We start from the raw sequence: 21,070 nt of genomic DNA on the forward strand, positions 1-21,070 counted from the left end.
TGGCACCAGACTCACATAAATGGGTGTTCCTTTCACTCACTGAGCACCCAAAATGGGAGATACTTTTTTCCTTATTCCCTAAGTCCTTTCCCCCCAGATTCTGACAACTCCTCTCTTCCTCTTCTTGATTCACCCCTGCCGTTTGGCGGCTACCCCACTCAAAGGACTTGAAATTCAAGACCAAGCAGAGCAGATGAGGTGGGGGCGTTTTGGGCTACAGAGAAATGAGTGTCTTAAGATTCCCCCTTTCCATTCATGTTTTCCTTTGGAAGAAATAAACCATGACTGAGTGGGGGAGATACCGAATGTCAGCGGCGAGAGTAAGAGGGAATCAAATGGTGTTTCGGAGATAGGAGGAGTGATTGAAAAGAACTAGAACCCCGGGACAACAGCATCACTAACACCTGTGGTGACAGGCAGACCACACCTGTAGGGTTTGTCTGTCGAGGCTGACCACCTTGACCGTCAGGAAACATTTTTCTGTGTCTCTGACATAAGGTGGCAGTTTCTCCTGAGACGACAGATTTGGGGGACATTTTAGATCCCGAGGTTGGCTGCATTTTCCTGTCCCACCGTCCCCCCAGCTCTCTTACCAATTAATTAGCTGCGTCATTTCAGGACACTTTCCTCTACTCTCAAGCGAGATTTGGCTGCTGGCTTTACTGTTTTTAGGAGGCCTTCAGGCTGAAAGGATTATGAGTCTGGGGGTGTAAATGGGCTGAGGATGTCACAGAATTTTAACAGATCATGTTCCACGAGGGCCACGTACAGTTTCCACGGTTGGGAGATACAGGAATTATAATGCCCATTGTATACATACAGGAAGGACACTTGGTGGGAAGGGGGAGGAGCCAGGCAAGCCTTCCCTCTCTGCAAAGGTACGTTTCACCCCCTGACATTTGAGAGACAGAGATGTGGAGCTGCAGGGTGCGAGCAGGACGAAGCAAAGGCTTCGGTGCATAAGGAGCTTCTGGTCCCGCTGCCTACAGTTGCCAAGCAGAACAAAACCCCACGCAGCAGAAGCTCTGGCTAGTTCATTGCCAGCGCCGGAAAGTACCTGCTATTTCTGGGAACGTGAAGTTTCTGTTCCTAGAACAGGAATCTTTAACGGCAAGTCCATCCCAGTAACCGGTTAGGTGTACAGCTTTGGATTTTCACTGGTTGGTCCACGAAAGGAGTATTGAGAATGAGGACAGTGGAAGGAGATTTAATCATTTATCCAATATTTATTATTGTCTGCTCTGAATCAGGCCCTGTGCCAGAGAGTGGATATAAAGTTTGTTATGATATACGGCCTGGTGTGGACTCTGAGGCCAAGCCTGCATTCAAACGCCAGCTCTGCCACTGTGCAAGCTTGGGGAAGTTGTTGAATCTCTTTGAGACTCAGTTTCCTCATCTATATAATGGGGATAAAGATCAACTTCATAGGATTATGAATAAGAACGCAAACGGCAACACACAAAAAACGCTCAGCACAGCTCTGTCGTTAAACTCTATACACAGTAGCTATCATCAGTTTTTTAATTTAATTTGAGTTTTTTAGGGAGAGGAAGAGGGAGATAGAGAGAAACATCAATTTGTTGTTCCACTTATTCATGCATTTGTTGGTTAATTCTTGTTATGTGCCCTGAACGGGGATCAAACCCAAAACCTCAGCATGGCGGTAAGACACTAACCAACTGACCTACCCGGCCAGGGCCTATTATCAATTTTTATTAACACTTAATTATGAAACTATGTTCTGCCCTTCCACACCCTTGCTCCCAAATATCAGACACTGGTGGGAATGGGGAAGGGTACAGAAAGGCAACCTCATCCATATTTATGTCAAACTGGCTAATGTATACTCAGAGAACAGATAAAAGACTAATAGGATAGCCAGCAAAACAGTAACTGGTATCTCTGGGAAGTGAAACAGAGGTTACATTTACTTCTCTGTATGAATGTGTGCTATTTATATAATGCACAAGAGTGTTTTAAAGTACATTTATTACGCACAGTACACTCAGCACCAGGCACAGCTCTGCTCACCAAGGAAGTAAAGCCCTTGGACACAGACAGCAGTCCCCTCTCCCGTGGACAAAGGCACGTGTGGTCCAAATCTCCATCACAGAACAACCAAGTACCAAGAGGCGCAGCCCCAGGGAGGCTCAAAGCGGAGCTGCCGGGCCGGGAAGACGGCCATGGGAAGGGCCAGTGTCCAGGGCCTCAGTCCTCCAGCTGCTGCGCCAGGCGGGAATAAAGGTCCTGTCCTGCCATGAGCTGGGCGCGCTCCAGCAGCCGGCCCTGCCTGAGCACCAGGACCTGGTCGGCACTCCGGACGGTCTTCAGCCGGTGCGCAATCACCAGCACCGTCCGGTCCCCGCGGGACTGCCAGTCCTGCAGCTGAAGAGGGAAGGGGTGGGGGGCGTAATGCCTCAGGAAGAGAGAACAGGATGGACACCACACCCTCACTGGCCTGTCTTCTTGTTTAGGGTTCAGAAGGTGTGGAACAAGAGAAGGTAGGAGAGAGGGGAGGGCACAGGGCTGCCCTCCTCCTGCTGGCGGATGGGAAAGGCAAGAATGCCCACGTGGGGCTCTCCCCACAGTACCACGTTCTCCATTCCACTTCCCACCGCCAAAAAGACACAGATACTCTTTCCGCTAGTGGGCCACTTGTCCCCCCACTGCCCAGTTCTGCAGAGGCTGGCCCTTCAAACATGACCGGCCAGGCCCCACTGTTCCCTGCCCCAGTACTCACGGCCTGCTCACACTGGACGTCCAGGGCACTGGTGGCTTCGTCCAGGATGAGGACACGTGGGTCCCGCACGAGGGCCCGGGCAATGGCCAGCCGTTGTTTCTGTCCCACAGCCAATAGGTTCCCCTTCTCCCCTACATCTGAAGGAACCGGCAAACACCCTCTCTCAGACACAAGTAACCATGACGACACCCTCCACACCAGCAGGGACAAGGGCACCCTGGTACTTCCACCGGCACAGTGAGGAGGGCCCTGGGTAAGGAGGGAGTGGGGTGCGCCCTGCTGGCGGCCCCTGCAGAGCTCCTGGTGATGGTAAGGGAGTCATTGGGAGCCAAGGAAAGGGCGAGGGAACCGCAAACACAGTTACAAGGACACAACCGTCACCCGGGAATAAGCTCGTTTCTGCTTTGACAGAGGTACCTGTGTGCAGCCCATGCTCCATCTCTTTAATGAACTCATCCGCCTGGGCTGCCCGGGCAGCTGCCATCACCTGCTCATCACTGCAGCTCTTCAGCCCATAAGCAATGTTGTCCCTCACCGAACCCGAGAACAGCACGGGCTCCTGCCCAACCAAGGCCACCTGTGCAGAGGGGATAGGAGCCGGAGATGGTATGTGCACCCCCTCGGCAAGACCCTCCTTGCCTCCTCCCCTACCTCCTCCAGAATGGACTCTGGGTCTCTCCCCATGGATTTCCCGTGCTCCCTGCATTTGCTTCTTCCCTCCTCTCTCCTATCCTCGCCACACACCTGTCGGTGCAGGTAGCGGTGTTCATATTGGGGCAGGGGCTCCCCATCCAGCAGCAGCTTCCCCCCGGTGGGCTGGTACAGGTTCTGCAGCAGGGCGGCCACCGTGCTCTTCCCAGAGCCATTGGGCCCTACCAGTGCCGTCACCTCGCCAGGACGCAGGGTGAACGTCAGCCCCTAGAAAAGCCAGGAAAGAGTGAGGGGCCTGCCTCTCCTCCCGCAGCCCCCTCCCCTTCTCTTCCTAACAGAGGTAAGATCAGCTTCTCGGAAGCAACCGATCCATGGGGAGAGGGCTCCGGTGTCCTCCCCCGGCCGCTTCCGGGCACCTGGAGCACAGGCTGGTCAGGGCGGTTGGGATATGCAAAGGAGACATCGTGGAATTCCACCAGCCCCCGCATGGTGGGCGGTTCCAGAGTCCCCGGTGGAGGCAGGTTTGGCTGCCGGTCCAAGTAGCGGAAAACCTTCTCGGCAGCCCCCACATTGCTCAGCATGTCCCCACACATGTGCACCAGGGTCTGGAAAACAGGAATGGAGGGGCAGCTAACCAAACCCAGCTCCACCAGAAACCAACTTCCCCACTGCTCACACGCGTCTGCCGCACCTCACCCCAGCCACACTTCCCCTCAGCCAGAAAAGACTCTCCGCCCTCAAACGTGCAATTTGGATGACATTGAAAAGCAGCACCAACACCCTGCCACCCCATCCCAACTGCCCTGTGAACGATGAGCTGGCCACGCCCTCCCCCACAGCGTCACTCCTGCCCCTGACCTTCTCAGTCACTGCGTGTGCCCCTGGCGCACAGGCCCAGCCCGCCTGATGAGACGGGGGTCCTTAGAGGCAGGCACCAGGTGCTTCCCACAGTTTTCCACACACAAGAGACGTTTAACCAATGTCTGGGAAACTCATCCGGTAGATATAACTATTTTGAAACCTGGTAAACATAGAGGAGCAGCTGAATGCTCATTCTGCCTTTCCTAGTCCAACTGCCTGACTGGGTAACCAAGCGGTAGGTGAGGGTTGGCAGGGTGCAAAGATGTGGCCATTTTTGCAGCCTTGGTAAGTTCATGGAGCTTCGTAAGTTCATTGGGCACCATGGCTGATGCCACCAGACACACCCAAGAGAGAGATAACTGCAGTACATACACATATTACATGTATGAGACAAGTGGAAATTTGACCACTGACTGTATTTGATGAATTTTAGAAACTATTGTTAATTTTTCAGGTGTGATAATGGCTTGGCAGTTATATTTTTAATGTTTATATTTTAGATATTCAGGTGAAATATTCACAGGTAAAATTACACCTTGCATTTTCTTCCAAATAATGTGGGTTGGCGGGGAGGGTACAGATGATACAAGATTGGCCGTGAATTGATTATTGTTAAAGCAGGTACGTGCGGGTTCATTATACTTTGTAGTTTTTGCATGTCTTAAACTCTTCATAACACAGTGAGCTGGCATTTTACATTTTTTTAAGATTTTATTTATTTTTAGAGAGAGGAGGAGGGAGAAAATAAGAGAGGGAGAGAAACAACAATGTGTGAGAGAAACACCAGTACGCTGCCCACAGGCTGCCTCCTGCAAACCCCCAGCCTCCAACCCGGGACAGGGACCTGGCCTGCAACCCACGCGTGTGCCCTGACCAGGAACAAACAGGTGACATTTTGGTTTAGGGGAGGCTGCCACAGCCACTGATCCACACCAGCCAGGGTTTGTTTTGTATCTTTAAGTGAAACCAATAAAGCCCAAGGCCCAGAGGCCAGGGAGAAAAACAAGGACAAAGAGAGCATGCGCAGGCTCCGGCTCACCTGTACATACTGGACCACGCCCTCCTGGTACAGCAGAAAGGAGAGCAGCCCACCCTGGGTGAGGTGCCCGGCCAGGATCTGCTGCAGCCCACAGCTCAGCATCAGCACCTGCATCCCCAAGTGCAGCATCTGGAAGGGAGAAGAAAGGTGGGACTGAAGACAGACTCCCCCTATTCCTTCCCCTCCCTGCCCCCACCACACTGAGCTGCAGAAACCCGGGACTCACGGGAGATTTCCCATGGCTTTCAGGGCTTCCTCCCTGCCCCCTTCCTGGGCCCGCCCTTGCCACCACCCCCAGCCATGCAGCCTTCTCACCCTCCGTAAGAGCAGGTAAAGGGCCCGTTCCAGGTCTCGTTGCCACCACAGCTGCCTGCATCTTTCAAGGGCCTCCTCATAGCGACAGACTTCGTGCTCCTCAGCCCCAAAACTGCGCACCGTCTGCAGCCCTCCAACAGCCTCCCGCACCACCTGCCCTGCCTTCGCCACCGCGTCCTGGATCTCCAGAAGCACCGCCTGCAAAAGCGGGGCAAAAGATGTACGGAGTTCACTCGGCAGAAGACAGCAACCCTTACATCCCATTCCGGCCCGTGGATGCTCCCCAGTGCACCTAAGAACAGCAAACTGTCTTCTTTCCCTCTCCCTTACATTTATGTTAGGAAAGAATAATGAGAGTGAAGGAGGGGAGAACAAATCATTACGGAGCTCTCAGTGCTAGTTAATATGGGAGATGCACACTGGTTTTTTTACCCTCACTTAAACTACTTCACACCATCCTTGTGTCTGAAGGAAGAGAGGAGTAGTTTCCCAAGGAGCCACCGCTAGTTAACAGAAGATGGAGATGTAACTTAAAATGGCTCAAAGACCTAGACCTAAAAGCTAAAATTATAAAACCCTGAGCAGAAAACACAGAGGAAAAGCTTCATGATACTCAATTTGGCAAATGTTTCTCGGCCATGACACTAAAATCACATGTAACACTTCTGGCCAAGATGGAGGCATAGGTAGACACATTGTGTCTCCTCACACAACCAAAAGAAGGACAACAACAAATTTAAAAACAAAAATAACCAGAACTGCCAGAAAATCGAACTGTATGGAAGTCCAACAACCAAGGAGTTAAAGAAGAAACATTCATCCAGACTGGTAGGAGGGGCGGAGACAGACAGCCAGGGCAGAGAGGATGCACGGCAAGGCAGCAGCTGTATGGACTGAGCAGTCCCACATTTGCATGTGGATAAACCAGGAGGAACAACTGGGGAGTGAGACAGACTGTGAAACCCAGGGTGGGGAAATAAAGCCTCAAAACCTCTGGCCGTGAAAACCTGTGGGAACTGCAGTGGCAGGAGAAACTCCCAGCCTCCCAGGAGAGTTCACTGGAGAGATTCACAGGGGCCTAGAACGTACACAAACCACCCACCAGGGAATCAGCACCAGAAGGGCCCAATTTGATTATGGGTAGCGGGGAAAGTGACTGAAAGCCAGCTGAGAGGCGAGCAAACAGCATTCTTCCCTCTTGGGCCCCTCCCCCACAAATAGCACCAGGATGCAATGAAGTGGGCTGCCCCTTCCTGGCGAATACCTAAGGCTCCACCCCTTACAACGTAAAAGGCACACCAAGACATAAAAATATAGCCCAAATAAAAGAACAGATCAAAACTCCAAAAACAGAACTATGATGAAGAGATAGCCAACCTATCAGATGCAGAGTTCAAGACACTGGTAATCAGGATGCTCACAGAAATGGTTGAGTATGGTCGCAAAATAGAGGAAAAAATGAAGGCCGTGCCAAGTGAAATAAAGAAAAATATACAGGGAACCAACAGTCAAGGGAAGGAAACTAGGACTTACATCAATGATATGGACCAGAAGGAAGAAATAAACATTCAATCAGAACAGAATGAATAAACAAGAATTGAAAAAAAAATGAGATAAGGCTTAGGAACCTCAGGGACAATAAACATTCCAACATCCAAATTATAGGGGTGCCAGAAGGAGGAGAGGAAAAGCAAGAAACTGAAAACTTATTTCAAAAAATAATGAAGGAAAACTTCCCTAATCTGGGAAAGGAGATAGATTTCCAGGAAGCTCGGAGACTCCCAAAGAAGTTGGACCCAAGGAAGCATACACCAAGGCACATCATAATTGCATTGGGTGTGTACCCTTATCAAAGATAAAGAGAGAATCTTAAAAGCAGCAAGAGAAAAGGAGACAGTTACCTACAAAGGAGTTCCTACTAGACTATTAGCTGATTTCTCAAAAGAAACCTTGCAGGCAAGATGGGACTGGAAAGAAGTATTTGAAGTAATGAAAGGCAAAGACCTACCTCCAAGATTACTCTACCCAGCAAAGCTATCATGTAGAATGGAAGGGCAGATAAAGTGCTTCCCAGACAAGGTCAAGTTAAAGGAGTTCTTCATCACCAAGCCCTTATTATATGAAATGTTAAAGGGACTTATCTAAGAAAAAGGAGAATATAAAAAATATGAACAGTAAAATGACAATAAACTCACAACTATCAACAACTGAACCTAAAAAAACCCAGCAAAAACAAACTAAGCAAACAACTAGAACAGGAACACAACCACAGAAATGGAGATCACATGGAGGGTTATCGGCGGGGAGAGGGAGAGATGAGAATGGGGAAATGGTACAGGGAATAAAAAGCATAACTGGTAGGTACAAAATAGGGGGAGGTTAGGAATAGTATGGGAAATGAAGAAGCCAAAGAACTTATATGTATGACCCATGGACATGAACTAAGGTGGGGGGGCGGGTATTGCTGGTGGGAGGGGGTGTGCAGGGTGGAGGGGAATAAAGGGGGAAAATGGGACAACTGTAATAGCATGACCGATAAAATATGTTTACAAAAAATAAATAAAAATAAATAAATTCACAGGTAGCAAAATAAAAATAAATTAGACTTCATCAAAATTAAAAACTTCTGTGCATCCAAATATTCTATCAACAGAGTAAAAAAGAAATCCACAGAACAGGACAGAGGAGAAAGCATTTGCTTATAGCTGACAAGGGGATAATGCACAAGATGTATAAAGAACTCATACAACTCAACAATTTAAAAACACCCCAATTTAAAAATGAGCAGAGGACTTGAATAGACATTTCTCCAAAAAAGATATAAAAATGGCCAGGAAGCATTTGAAAAGATGCTCAACATCACTAATCATTAGGGAAATGCAAATCAAAACTAGAGTAAAATATCACCTCACAGTCGTTAAGGTGGTTATTTTAAGTGATATATATGTGAAATGTATATATGAAATATACACTTATATTATGTATATATGAAATACACATAATGCATATGAAATATATTATTCAGCCATTAAAAATGGAAATCCCGCCGTTTGCAACAACAGGGACCTTGATGGCATTATGCTAAATGAAATAAGTCAGATGAAGACAAAAACTGTGTGAGCTCATTTATAAGTAGAATCTAAAAAAAAAAAAACCCACCAAATTCAAGGAAAAAGAGATAAGACTTGTGGTTACCAAAGGCAAGTGTGGAAGGCAGGAAAACTGGATGAAGGTGGTCAGACTTCCAGTTATAAAATAAATAAGTGCAAGAAATGTAATAAAAACCACAGAAGATAAGTGTCGGAGAAGGATGTGGAAAGAGTGGAGCAAGCCCTGTGCGTGGCTGGCGGGAGTGGAAACGGTGCAGCCGCTACGGAAAACGGCACAGCGGCTCTCCAGAACGTAAAAAATAAAGTTAGCGCGCAATCCGGCGACCCTACTTCTGGGTATATGCCCCAAAGAACTGAAAGCAGGGATGCAAACAGGTATTTGTGTGTTTATGTTCATAGTGATATTACTCACAATAGCCAAAAGGTGGAAGCAACCCAAGTGTCCACCAACAGATGGCTGGGTGAACAAACGTGCCATCTGCATTGATGGAATGATATTCAGCCTTAAAAAGGTGAAAAATTCTGACACATGCTACCACCTAGATGAACCCTCAGGACATTGTGCTAAATAAAATGTCAGTCACAAAAAGACAAGTACTATGTGTTCATTCATACTGTCTGAACATTTACAGGATACCTAAGTCATCAAATTCATAGAGACAGAAAGTACAATGGTGGTGTCAGGGGCTCGGTGAGAGGGAAGTGGGGAGTGATCAATGGGTACCACGCTTCAGCATGGGAAGATGAAAAGAGTTCTGCAGAGGGATGGTGATGGTGATTGCACAGCAACGTGAGTACATTTAATACCACTGAAATGGCACATTTGAAAATAGTTTACAGCCCTGGCTGGTGTGGCTCAGTGGACTGAGTGCTGGGACTACAAAGCAAAGGGTCGCCGGTTCAATTCCCAGTCAGGGCACATGCCTGGGTTGTGGGCCAGGTCCCCAGTGGATGGCGCACGTGACAGGCAACCACACATTGATGTTTCTCTCCCTCTCTTTCTCCCTCCCTTCCCCGCTCTCCAAAAATAGGTGGGTAAAGTCTTTTTAAAAAATAGTTTACAATGGTAAATTTTACATCATGCATCTTTTACCTCAAATTGTTTTCAAGAGAGAGAGAAGGTGTAGCTAACATTCAGCTCAGGCCCTCCTGACTGCACGTCCTACTTTCTTTACACTCCTTCTGCTGATTATGAAGGGAAAACTCTACCTAAAACCCTCCAAGATGGCGCTTTTAATCTTTTGTGGGGAAGGTATGTACAAACCCCTTTGAGAATCTTATGACCATTACCTCTCCCCAGAAAAACGTGTCTTCCCTCCCTCCTTCCCTCTCCCAAACACACACACTTGCACACAGCCCCAGGGGTCGTGGACCTTCTGAAGCCTGTCAGAACCGCTGCTCTAAAGGGCCGAGAAAAGAAGACCTCCAGGACTGACTCCCGTGGGAGTTCCCTAGCAGCCACACATACCTGATGGCGGACATTGTACACTTTTTCAGCTGCTATTGTGAGAGGCACATCGAGCAGAGACAGGAGGGTGAGTCGAGGTGACAGTTTGAACATGAAGCTGTACAGCCCCACCACTTTCACCAGGCTTCGCAGGCCCACATTGGCGTTTAAAGGAAGCCAGGAGCTCATCAGCTTGGTATCGGAGTTCAGCCGTGAATTCAGCTCCCCTGGGCAGGACATAGAAAATGGGGAAGCCCTGTGCAATTAACCCCCCAGAAATTCCCTCCAGACCTTCCCCTCTGGCACAGCCCCCTCCTTTAAGCAGCCTCCCTCACTTGCAGCGAGACAGGTGCAGGTGAGGGGACAGGCTGTGTGCGGGTGCAGGGGAGCCCCACACCTGGACTCCAGGCCCCACCTGTCTTAGTCTCCTGGAAGAAACCGAGGTCCTGGCGCAGAAGGGAGGAGAAAAGCTGCTCTCTGATCCGCAAGTTGATTCTGGACATGGTGAAGATGAAGCAGCCTCCTCGGCAACCTGCGGATAGCGAGCTGCAGGGCAGGGAGGGGACAGGAGAATGAAGGGGACAGATAACAGAGAGGAAGGGAAACGGAGGAGAAAGCAGAGGATGAAAGGAAGTGGAAAGTTGGGGAAGCAGGGGAAAAACAAACAGGAGAGGGAGGGTGGCAAGAGGGGCAGAAATAAACAAAGGAAGAAAAAAGGGCACGGTGAGCTCTACATGAGAAGAAATGCTAACCCCGAACCCGTACAAATTCACCAGTACTTATGGAGTCCACTCTGTGCTAGACACAAGGGAAGAACACAATAGAAGCGAAAAAGACATCGTAAATAAAAACAGGCTGTGGCAGACCTGGCCTCCCCCAGCTACCCCTCCATCCAGGCTTCCCCTCTGTCTTGGTCTTTTGCCTCTCCCACCTCAAAGTCCTTCTTCCTAGTCCCGGATACTTCGGATACTTCGGATACTTCGCTGTGGGAACCACAGCAATGAACTCCCTGCCCTCCCAAGCTCCCGAGCCGTGGTCCTGCTGTTCCCCATCACTACAGTCCCCGGAGCCAGAAAACTCCTCTCAGACCAACCTGACTTTTACAATAAAGTGTGAAGGAAAAATGTGAAAGCATGGAAGAAGGTACTTTACAAAATATGGGTTTTTCATACGAATCTAGTTACTACGTTTAGAAGCCCGTTAAGATTTAAAATGATGGTATGGACTTTGGTGACCACAATGAGAATGAAGAGAGAGGACACAACAAAGAAAGAAAACTCCAGGCCAACATCACTGGAGAAAATAGATGGTAAAATCCTCAATAAACACTGGCAAACCAAATCCAGCAATACATTAAACAAATCAGACACCATGACTAAGTGGGATTCATCGCAGTAAAGGACGGTACAATATTCGCAAATCAGTAAACGTAATACATCACATAAACAACACAGAAGACAAAGCCCCATGATCATACCAACAGATGAGGAAAGGCATTCGATAAGGTGCAGCACCCATTTAGGATAAAACACTCAGCAAAGTGGGAATAGAGGGAGCATTCCTCAACATAATAAAGGCCATATATGAGAGACCTACAGCCAACATCATACTCAAGGGTCAAAATTTTTAAGTTTTCCCCATAAATGAGGCATAAGACAAGGGTGTCTGCTTTCACCACTTCTATTCAACATAGTATTGGAAGTTCTAGATCCAGTTAGCAGACAAGAAAAAGAAATAAAAGGCATCCAACTTTATAAGGAACTGTTCCACACGGCATGGGGAACGTAGCCCAGCCCCTGCTCAGAAAGGCCAGTGGGGAGCGAGGTTGGCACACGGACCCACGCCCATGGACAGGTTCTACTGTGGGGAATCAGGCCTGCATTGCATGTAGGCTGCTTTGAGGCTTGCTTTTGCTGAAACTCCCTCACCCTGAATTGAGGTAGCAAATGTTTATTGCATATCTTTAAAGTAACTTCCTAAAATCTATGCTAAACCTCCCAAGTATGGAGGGTAACCAGTTCAACCATTTTCCCCCTTGATCTGCAACATCCTTCTCTCTCAAGTAATTAGCAACACTCTTTCCTTTGTTATCTGTAAGAGGTAATCACCTACAGCAAACCAGTGCATAGTAAATGAGGACCATCCTCAATGTAATGTACCCAGAAAAGCAATAAAAGCCTGTCCAGCAGGGGTCGGGGCCCCCCCTCTCACTCAGAGAGCAGTCATACCGTCCCTTTTCCCCACAGGACTTCTGCAGTCCGTGTGGATTTGTTCATCGCAGCCACAACACACGGACCCCGCGGGCCGGGGTCCGCATCACAACTTGGAAAGGAGGAAGCAAAGCTGCCACTGTTTACAGATGACGTGGTAGTGTACACAGAAAACCCTATAGACTCCACCAAAAAACTATTCGACTTAATAAATTAATTTGGCAAAACAGTGGGATACAAAGTCAAAATTCAAAAATCAAAGACATTTTTGCACACCAACAGTGAAATATCAGAAGCAGAAATTAGGGGAAAAATTCCATTTACAAGAAATTTAACAAGAAAAAAAGTACTTAGGAATAAACTTGACCAAGGAGGTAAAAGACCTGCACTCAGAAAACTACACAACATTGACGAAATTAAGGAAGACACAAATAAGTGGAAGCACATAACATATTCATGGATTGGAAGAATTAACATCATTAAAATTTCCATACTACCCAAAGTGATCTATAAATTCAATGCACTCTTTATGCCAATGACATATTTCACAGATATAGAACAAATATTTCAAAAATTTATATGGAATCATAAATGACTCTGAATAGCCTCAGCAGTTCTGAGAAAGAACAAAGTAGGAGGGATCACAATACCTGATATCAAACTATATTATAAGGCCACTGTAATCAAAACAGTCTGGCACTGGCATAAGAACAGACACATAGACCAATGGAACAGAACAGAGAGCCCAGGAATAAAGCCATGTCAGAACGGTCAGGTAACATTTAACAAAAGGGACAGGAACATAAAATAGAGTAGAAAGAGCCTCTTCAATAAATGATGTTGGGAGATGTGGACAAGTACATGTAAAAAAATGAAACAAAACTACCAACTTACACCATTCACCAAAATAAATTCAAGATGGATAAAAGACTTAAATATAAGTCCTGACACCATAAAAGCCCTAGAGGAGAACACAGTTAGGAAAATCTCAGACATCCCACACAGCAATATTTTCACCGGTAAATCCCCTAGGGCAAGGGAAGGAAAGACTAAACAAATGAGACTATAGCAAACTAAAAAGCTTCTGCACGGCTTAAGAAAATATCAACAAAATGGAAAGGGAACCCACTGTATAGGAAAACATATTTGCCAATGATACCTCAGACAAGGGTTTGATCTCCAAAATAAAAAAAAACTCACACAACTCCACACTGAGAAATCAAACAATCCAATTAAAAAATGGGCAAAGGACCTGAACAGACACTTCTCCAAGGAGGACATTTAGAAGGCCCAGAGACAAATGAAAAGATGCTCAGCATCACTAACCATTAAAGAGATGCAAATTAAAACCACATGAGATTCCTCTTCACACTGGTCAGAATGGCCGTCATTAATAAATCAACCAACAAGTAAGTACTGGCGAGGTTGTAACATACCCTCCCTAACAAGAGGATAACTTCAGAGACAAGCTTAAGGTGGGAGGTAGAAGACAAAGGAGAACTGGAATTTCATGGAGATAAAACTGTTACAAGGCCACTGAGAAACATTTCGTTTGATACATGAACACCTTTTGTACCACATTCACTGTATTTATATTTTAGTAATGTAACGTAAACTTTAAAGGTGGTGGGCAAAAAGGGAGAATGAACACATGAAATACAATGGTGAATAAATAAATACATGCATGTTTTGATTTTAAATATTTCGTGCTTTGTGCACAAAAGTATCTGAAAATGGAGTTAGGAGTGTGCAAGCCCCCGTAAAGATTTGGGGCTCAGCAAATAACCCAATCGCGCATCACCTACCTCCCAATGGAGAGGAGAAAGATGAAAAGGATGGTGCTGGAGAAGGCTTCAGGGTCAAAATCACCTCCCAGTATGTCAATCACGCGACCAGAATAGTAAGGGATTAATGTGTCACCTGAAAGACCAGGCAGGATGAGAAACGGATGTGCAGGTGCCAAGCACCTTTCCCACCTCCAATTCCCAAAGCCTTCCCCTGACTCACCCAACACGGCAACCACAAGGAAGAAGAAGGCAGCGGCGAGGAATGGCAGGTCTGGCCTGGAGAGCCTCAGCAAACGCCACATCAAGGCTTTGCTGTTTTCCTGGTCCTGCTCCTCCTCCGGGGTTCCTGGAGGGCTCAGCACAGCCCACACCGCCCAGCTTAGCACTGCAGCCCCGTACCCGACCAGCAGCCAGCTCCAAGAGGCTGAAGCCACCCTGACTGGGGGGGCACTCAAGGCCCCGGGGATCAGGGCCCTCAGGGAGAGGTACAGGGGAGTCCCCAGGCAGAGTGGGGGCAGCAGTGTTCCCACGAATCCCAGCAGTCCCCCCAGCTTCAGCAGGCACCACAGCCCTCCAAGTCGCAGGGTCCCCTCCAGCCACAGGCCTAGAAGCCCTCGGGGTAGCAGAGCCCCCAGAGTCCCTTGAAGCAGCCAGAGTAAAGCCGAGTCCGCCAGCAGCAGCGAGGCCCCGGGTCTCAGGTCAGGGAGCCGCATGGTGTGACTATGGGATAGAACGTGAGAAATTACAGGGGTGGAAGCCCGGTCCTTGTCCCTGTGCTCCCCGCTCCCACTCCGCCGAATCGGCTTCTCACTTTATCTGATCTTATCCTGAAAGCTCCCCTGGGTATCCCGTGCTCAACCGTACATCCCTCTTCCGACAGAAGGCGCGCCGCCCGTCGGAGGGAGCTGGAGAGCCTGGCCTTCCCTGGCCTTCCTGGGCACCCCCGCCCGCCCCCGCCCCACAAACCGCCCCCACCTGCAGCCGCGGAGAAGAGCCAGGCCTTTCCCGCCCCGCCCCCTACACCCCCCCCCCCCGACCACCACCGGGTCCCAGGCGTACAGGGGGCAATGGACGCGGGGTGCGGGCGGCTTGGGATGCTCCCTAGTAGCACCCCAAGTTTCCACCCGCACGAACTCACCGGCGGTGGCTTCGGGGCTGCAGCTCGGGAGTTCTGCTGGTGAAGGGCTGAGGGCTGAGCTCGGAAACCCGCTCGCTCAGCCTCCTTTCCGCTTCTGTCCGCCCACGACTCTCCCCGGGGAGGGCGTCCCCGCGCCGCCGCTTTCGCTTTCACTTTCGCTTCCCGCCGGGGCCGGACTCTGGGCCGCGTGCTCGGGCACGAGGGGGGCGCGACACCCGCAGACTCTGCACCCGGGCCTTAACCGCTTGCCGGCCCCTGCCGGACCCCGTTGAGTATCTCGCTCTTGGCAACAACTGTTACTCTAGCAGAAAGCTATTGCAATTTTTAAAAACATTGTTACTAAGTAAAATAAAGCTGTTTCAAGGATTGAGCTGCTTTGTAATCGGAGAACCACTGGGTTGTCTCACCTCAAGGTCTTACGACCTCAAGCTTTGAACCTGTTTTGAGACGTGCCCTCTTCCCTACCCAAACTCCAGTTTTAGGGTCTTGGGGTAAAAACAGCCAAGTTCTGAGCGGAAAAACACAAAGGGTCTCCTAAGCAGAAGGCAGCAGCCACTCTCACCGGGGCCGAAGAGGGTTTCCACTTACAGATTTTGAGCTGAGAAGGCCCTGACCCTTCTTCATTCGCCCTCAACACGCCACCTTGAGCGGAGCCGGGGTTCAGAGGCCTCTAAGCGTGTGTTCCAAATTATGTTGGAGCACCTTCTGCGTATGAGGAATGAACTTGGTTTCTTGGCTTGGTTTAACACTGATTAGAACAGTCACAGGGTTCCTCAGGTCCTGCCTGACCCCGAGCCTGTCTAGGGAGCGTGCAGGTTTGTGGATTCCAGAAATGACTCTTCTGGTTGAACGAACAGGCGGCCACTGGGATTCTGGATCCCCCTTTGCAAACGTATTGGTGTGACTACCAATGAATCGCTTCAAATGGAAAATAATGAGGGAGGGGAGAAATTTAAAGTGGGGAATTACTAAAATTTCTCCAACCCTGCCCATTCTGGGAATTTAAGGGTCTCTCCGTAATGAAAAAACTTCATGCTCAGCTACTTCCTACTTTCAAGTTTTTCCTCTTATTAACTCTCCTTTGAGAGGTGAACCGTCCATGTGCCAGCCTAATACAGAAAAATCTCTACGTTTGTCTCATTTTTCTAAACTTACTTTTTCCTCTGAGTCCCCACTTGAGGGCATCCTCCTCATGTCTTCCTCTTCAATTACGGTCCTGTCAACTTGCAGTTAAGCATGACACACCATGAAACTGAACCTCTAATGTCTATATTTGTATTCAATACCCCATATCTCCAAAGTGCTATTTGAGGTCAATGGTACTGTGTTTGCAATTACCACACACATTCAAGGTGGAAGCTTTTTCATCTACCTCTACAAATTCAAAAACCGTTGTTCTAGATGCCGTAACCTAAATTAAATTGCAGACAAGTGTCCACACACAACAACGGTCAGGCCTCCTGAGGTCCTGAAGGGAGGATGTGGGAGGAACACCCAGGAGAAATATTTGGTGAGGCCCCATTTCTTAGGTAGGGGTTTGCGTCTGTCTTCTCAGGAAAAGCCTTTCTTTATTTCCTGTTCCCTCCCCCATCATCACAGCTCGGGCCCACTCAGCCACAACGCAGAGGCTGTTATAACCGTTTTTCCTTTATTGTGCTTAGTGGGGCACCCAGACGGTCGAGGCGGAGGGATGCTCTTTGAAACAGAGGGCACGCATGGGATAAGCGCTGCTCCAACCCCGCCGGACGCAGGTTCCCGGTCTCTGGGCTCAGGCTGGGCCCCCCTTGCTCCTGGAGGGTGAGCCCGCTCAGGTTCCAGAGCGTGCCCAGCCGCCGTCACTGTTACTGACTGGCCTCCCGGTATCGGTGCATCAGGTCACTGACGTCTGTACTTTCCACCTTCACCCAGCCATCTTCCTTCATGTGGTACACTGTGGACACATGAGAAAGGACATGGAGTCGCCTTGCACTTCAGCAAGTTCTTGTTAATGAGGCCGTGTTCGAGGCCCTGACAAGAGCACACACATCACAGCCTTTGTTACTGAGACTCCAGTGTCCCTCTCCCGACCCTGAAGACCTCGTCCCTGCCACTCCACCTCCCCCGGCCTCCCAATGTCAAATCCCCCTTCCCTGCCCAGGGCCTGCCGGTGGGAGCACTGGTCTTACTGTTGACGACGCCTCCAGAATAGCTGTCTCGGTGCGTGGCATGAACAATAGCCCTGCGGCCCAGGTCGTAGGCCTCTTCGAGGCTAAGATCAGGCCGGTAGCCACTATCCATGACCCCGTAGGCATAGCTGTTCCCACTGCCAGTGGAGAACATGCTTCCTGAGAGCCGAGTCCCATTTTCATTCACATAGTAGAGTCCGGGACCCTAATGGATGCAAGAAGGGCCCAGGTTGGAGACAGAGGGAGTTGCTGGTCACATGCAGTTTCAAGTGGGAGTCATGAAAAGTGGACAAAAGAAGAAGAGTTGACCACAAGAATATTTGAGGTAGGACAGCACTTTTGTACCAATCATAGAACTTTGGAAGGGGGGGAGGAGAATAAACTTCAAATCAGCTAGTATATCAAAAGGGACAAGCTTTGGAAACATCTGGACCCGGAAATGGTCATGGGTACGCAGGGACAGCCTTCCGCCAGGACAGAGCGCCCTATGTACCACACACCTTGTAGGGGAGGCAGTGGGAGTGTACAGTGGGGAGCTGACCTCCCATCAACAGGGGGGGCAATATGAAGAATGAGAGCACCCACCTTCTTGTCCCAGCCACAGATCATGCTGCCCATGGAGAGGCCCATGCCCCGGTACTGGCACATCATGTTGGACAGCAGTTTGGAGGCTGCTGACACTGAGATCCGCTCGCCATTCCGCAGGTAGTACAGCCTGGGTGAAGACAGGGTGGTAGGGGGAGAGGGCTTGGAGGTGGCCTGTGAGCTGCCTACTCCTCGGGCAGGAAGGCAGTAAAGAGATAAGCATTTGCAGGGAATGGTTTTGTAGGATCTAAGAATCAGGAAGAGATTTGAGATTTAAAGTATCTAAACCACATAAAGAAATTCTAGAAATGATGCTGTCCCACCCGGATTGATGGTGACAGTGCTAAATAATTGACGAATTATCTGACTTATTGATAAGAACGCCAGCTGGGATTTGGGGGAAGGGTATCGCCAAAAGGCTATTTTGTGCAAACCTACATGGGCACTGATGTTCTGCATTAGCACAGGGGGCAAGGGCTAGTGGTCCAGGGGATCCAGGACCCAGAAATGACCGGTAGCCTTAGAAGGGGGATGAGAGGCCCCACTTACCTGCACTCCTTAGCCAGCAGCCGCTCCCAGTACTGACAGTCCGCTGCGCAGCCAGACATGGTGCCAAGCAGGTAAGGGTTAATCTCAATCACCTTATTCACCCTTAAGGTGGCTGGAAGAAGATGGAGTTTTCAGAGAACACGAATGGCCCCACACCTTTCCCTGTGTGTCCTACGTCAATAATCTGCTTCCATTTTGGTGCAAAGGTTGGGCCCCTGTGGAGGAGAAGGCCCAGCTCCCCAGCATCAGCCTCCTGGGGCAGGGCTCTCACCAATGTAGCTCCCAGCCGAAGCCCGAGAATCCACAGCCACAATCACTCCATGCTGGAACTTGAAGGCGAGGGTGGTAGTGCCATGGGCCATCTCAATCTGAACGTTCCCTGCTCCGTTCCCACCCAGGGACTGGAAGAATTCAGTGGGCTGGTCAGAGAGAAGAGGCAGAGGAAGGGGCGGTGAACACTTCTGATGCAGGAGGCTCCCAGAAAGGGCCTTAGAGAGTGTTCTGGTGAGGAGGTACACAGAGATTCTCCAACCGGGAGTGAATGGAATAGTTAATAACCCATCTCTCCAAGGAAATGGCCCCGGGAGAAGGGAAAAAAGAGGCACGTGACAACAATCTTTTCCATTTTTCAGCACAACAGAAAAGAAAGAAAAGAAAATGTTATCACAACTAAAATTTTTAAGGGTGACTTTAATATATATTTTTTATTAATAGGTCATCTGACTTTCACAAAACACATTCATGACTAGTATCCTCGCTTTACTGAAGAGGCCCAAAGTCTAGTCTGGGCGACTTGGTCCCTGTCACCCGTGAGTGACCTCTGAAGGCAAGGCTAACCCCCCGGGTTGTAGGTTTTCCGAGACACCGCACAGCCTCTGTGTCGTAGGACAGTCCCGAGAGAACGGCTTCGTGCGTCGTGCGTGATGCGGGCCGGGAAGGAAAGCGCTCCGGTCTTTCCATGGGCACACCCACCCACCTCTAACTTGGTCCCAATCCGCACCTCTAACCCTTGATAGTCAGTCAGTCGCGAGTCCCACGTGGCCCCTTCCCTGGACGCGGCTCTCCAAGGCTCACGGGTGCCCCCCCCCCGCGTCTCCCCGCCCCTGGGCCGTCTCCAGGCAGACCCTCGGTTCCCGCGCGCCCTCGCCGTGCCTCCCCCAGGGTTCTCTTACAGCCCTCACCTGCACTCCCCGGGGGAGGGCGAGCTCCGGAGATCGCAGGGAGAAACGGTAGTGTCCTGGGTCCGAGCAATGCCGGCGTCCCGAAAGGGGGAAAGCCGGGTCCTGCGACTGCCCCCGGGGGGCTCCGCACACCTCCAGCAGCGCCATGATCGCCTAACCCCGGGAGATCCGCCCGCACTCGCAGAAGGAAGTGAAAGCGAAAGCCCGCAGCCTTAAGGGGAGGGAACCAGAATCTTTTTCTACGTCCCGCTGTCCTTTCCGAGAAGCGGCTAGTGGGTGTCTGGGCCCCAGGTCCATCACACTGGGGGTGCGCTTCTCTGCTCCGCCTTCGGGAAGGCTGGGGAAACAGTGGGTGACGGATAGACTGTCCCAAGAAATGAAGAGATGGGGCGGCCTCGAAAGCCCCCCTCGCGATGAGGTTACCGGGGGAGACACCAGCAGCTCGGGGCACCCTCTGGGAGGTTGCGGAGCAGGTGGTCAGACAGCGCGCGCACTGGGCCTGGGCTTTGCCATGGAAAGATGTAGCCTCGACCAGAGGGCTGGAAGTCAGCAAGAAAGAGGCTGCGAGCAGTTTCAGGTCGGGGTGCGGGAGGGGTGTTGCCATGAGCATCGTTTTTTAAAAGCGGGGGAGGCCCAGGAGTGAAGTGGAGGCAAGGAGTCTTGAAGACAAGTCTTGAGGCACCAGAATATACCGGCAGCGTGTAGGGGAAGGGGCACCAAGGAGAGAGCGCAGTCTCTGCATCTGTCCACGAGGTCCTTCCTACGGCCTCTCGGGGTTCCCAAACTTGTAGCCCCCCACAAGAACTGCCCTTTCTGCCCACACCTTCTCGCTTAATTCTTGCTTGAATGAGCAGAGCTGAGTTCAACTCCTCTAAACCCCGCCTCTCTTTGCAACCTGTGTTGGGCCGAATGTGCCCAGCAACTGTTACCGTCACACACCATGGTCCTCCCTGATTGGAAGAGATTCTCTAGACACCCCTGGCCACTGTGCTCAGACTTGCCAGGCAGGTGCCACTTGGGTGGAACCCAACCAAAAAGGACCCGGACAGCGAGGTGAAGGGTGAGGTCCTCCGCTGGCGCTGGCCCTTATCTTCCACCTCAGAAAGGCCGTGGCTGTGAGCGCTGCTGCTAGTGCCTTAGAAGGCGCCCTACCCCACCCAGTCTGGCCCGTCCTTGGGGGTGGGCATGGGGGGGTTGGGAAGTGCAGGGGCAGCCAGAAGATAGAGAACACTTCAGGGAAAAGATAGCGCGCTCTGGGCTGGGACACGCGGAGGGTACTAAAGGAAGGAAGA

General features: G+C 50.1%; 2 protein-coding genes across 2 annotated transcripts; both read right to left on the minus strand.

Annotated features, from left to right (window-relative positions):
* Nucleotides 1–1,481: 1,481 nt before the first annotated feature.
* Nucleotides 1,482–15,455, minus strand: TAP2 (transporter 2, ATP binding cassette subfamily B member). Its single transcript, XM_024557839.3, has 12 exons — nt 15,299–15,455; nt 14,381–14,880; nt 14,179–14,293; nt 10,579–10,709; nt 10,185–10,390; nt 5,607–5,804; nt 5,292–5,420; nt 3,808–3,996; nt 3,485–3,658; nt 3,158–3,317; nt 2,741–2,877; nt 1,482–2,385 (listed from the first exon to the last, which is right to left on the minus strand). The coding sequence occupies exons 2-12, from the start codon at nt 14,871–14,873 to the stop codon at nt 2,209–2,211; spliced, it is 2,109 nt and encodes a 702-aa protein (XP_024413607.2). The 5' UTR covers nt 14,874–14,880; nt 15,299–15,455; the 3' UTR covers nt 1,482–2,208.
* Nucleotides 15,456–16,927: 1,472 nt separating this feature from the next.
* Nucleotides 16,928–20,014, minus strand: PSMB8 (proteasome 20S subunit beta 8). Its single transcript, XM_024557922.4, has 6 exons — nt 19,779–20,014; nt 18,869–19,016; nt 18,598–18,709; nt 18,049–18,178; nt 17,464–17,668; nt 16,928–17,228 (listed from the first exon to the last, which is right to left on the minus strand). Exons 1-6 carry the CDS (start codon nt 19,923–19,925, stop codon nt 17,140–17,142), a joined length of 831 nt encoding a protein of 276 aa, XP_024413690.2. The 5' UTR covers nt 19,926–20,014; the 3' UTR covers nt 16,928–17,139.
* Nucleotides 20,015–21,070: the final 1,056 nt, after the last annotated feature.

This window comes from Desmodus rotundus, chromosome 11, assembly GCF_022682495.2.
Source record: "Desmodus rotundus isolate HL8 chromosome 11, HLdesRot8A.1, whole genome shotgun sequence".
Classification (NCBI taxonomy): Eukaryota; Metazoa; Chordata; class Mammalia; order Chiroptera; family Phyllostomidae; genus Desmodus; species Desmodus rotundus.

What these genes read in the sequence shown, in the direction of transcription:
- TAP2 (XM_024557839.3), bottom strand. Translation starts at nt 14,873, where the DNA reads ATGCGGCTCCCTGACCTGAGACCCGGGGCCTCGCTGCTGCTGGCGGAC. An exon ending in CCTTGTGGTTGCCGTGTTGG is followed by an intron (nt 14,294 to 14,380) that starts GTGAGTCAGGGG and finishes CTGGTCTTTCAG; the next exon opens with GTGACACATTAATCCCTTAC. An exon ending in GGAGCATGGGCTGCACACAG is followed by an intron (nt 2,878 to 3,157) that starts GTACCTCTGTCA and finishes CGGTTCCTTCAG; the next exon opens with ATGTAGGGGAGAAGGGGAAC.
- PSMB8 (XM_024557922.4), bottom strand. Translation starts at nt 19,925, where the DNA reads ATGGCGCTGCTGGAGGTGTGCGGAGCCCCCCGGGGGCAGTCGCAGGAC. An exon ending in CCCTCCCCCGGGGAGTGCAG is followed by an intron (nt 19,017 to 19,778) that starts GTGAGGGCTGTA and finishes CTCTCTGACCAG; the next exon opens with CCCACTGAATTCTTCCAGTC. An exon ending in TCTGTGGCTGGGACAAGAAG is followed by an intron (nt 17,669 to 18,048) that starts GTGGGTGCTCTC and finishes TGCATCCATTAG; the next exon opens with GGTCCCGGACTCTACTATGT.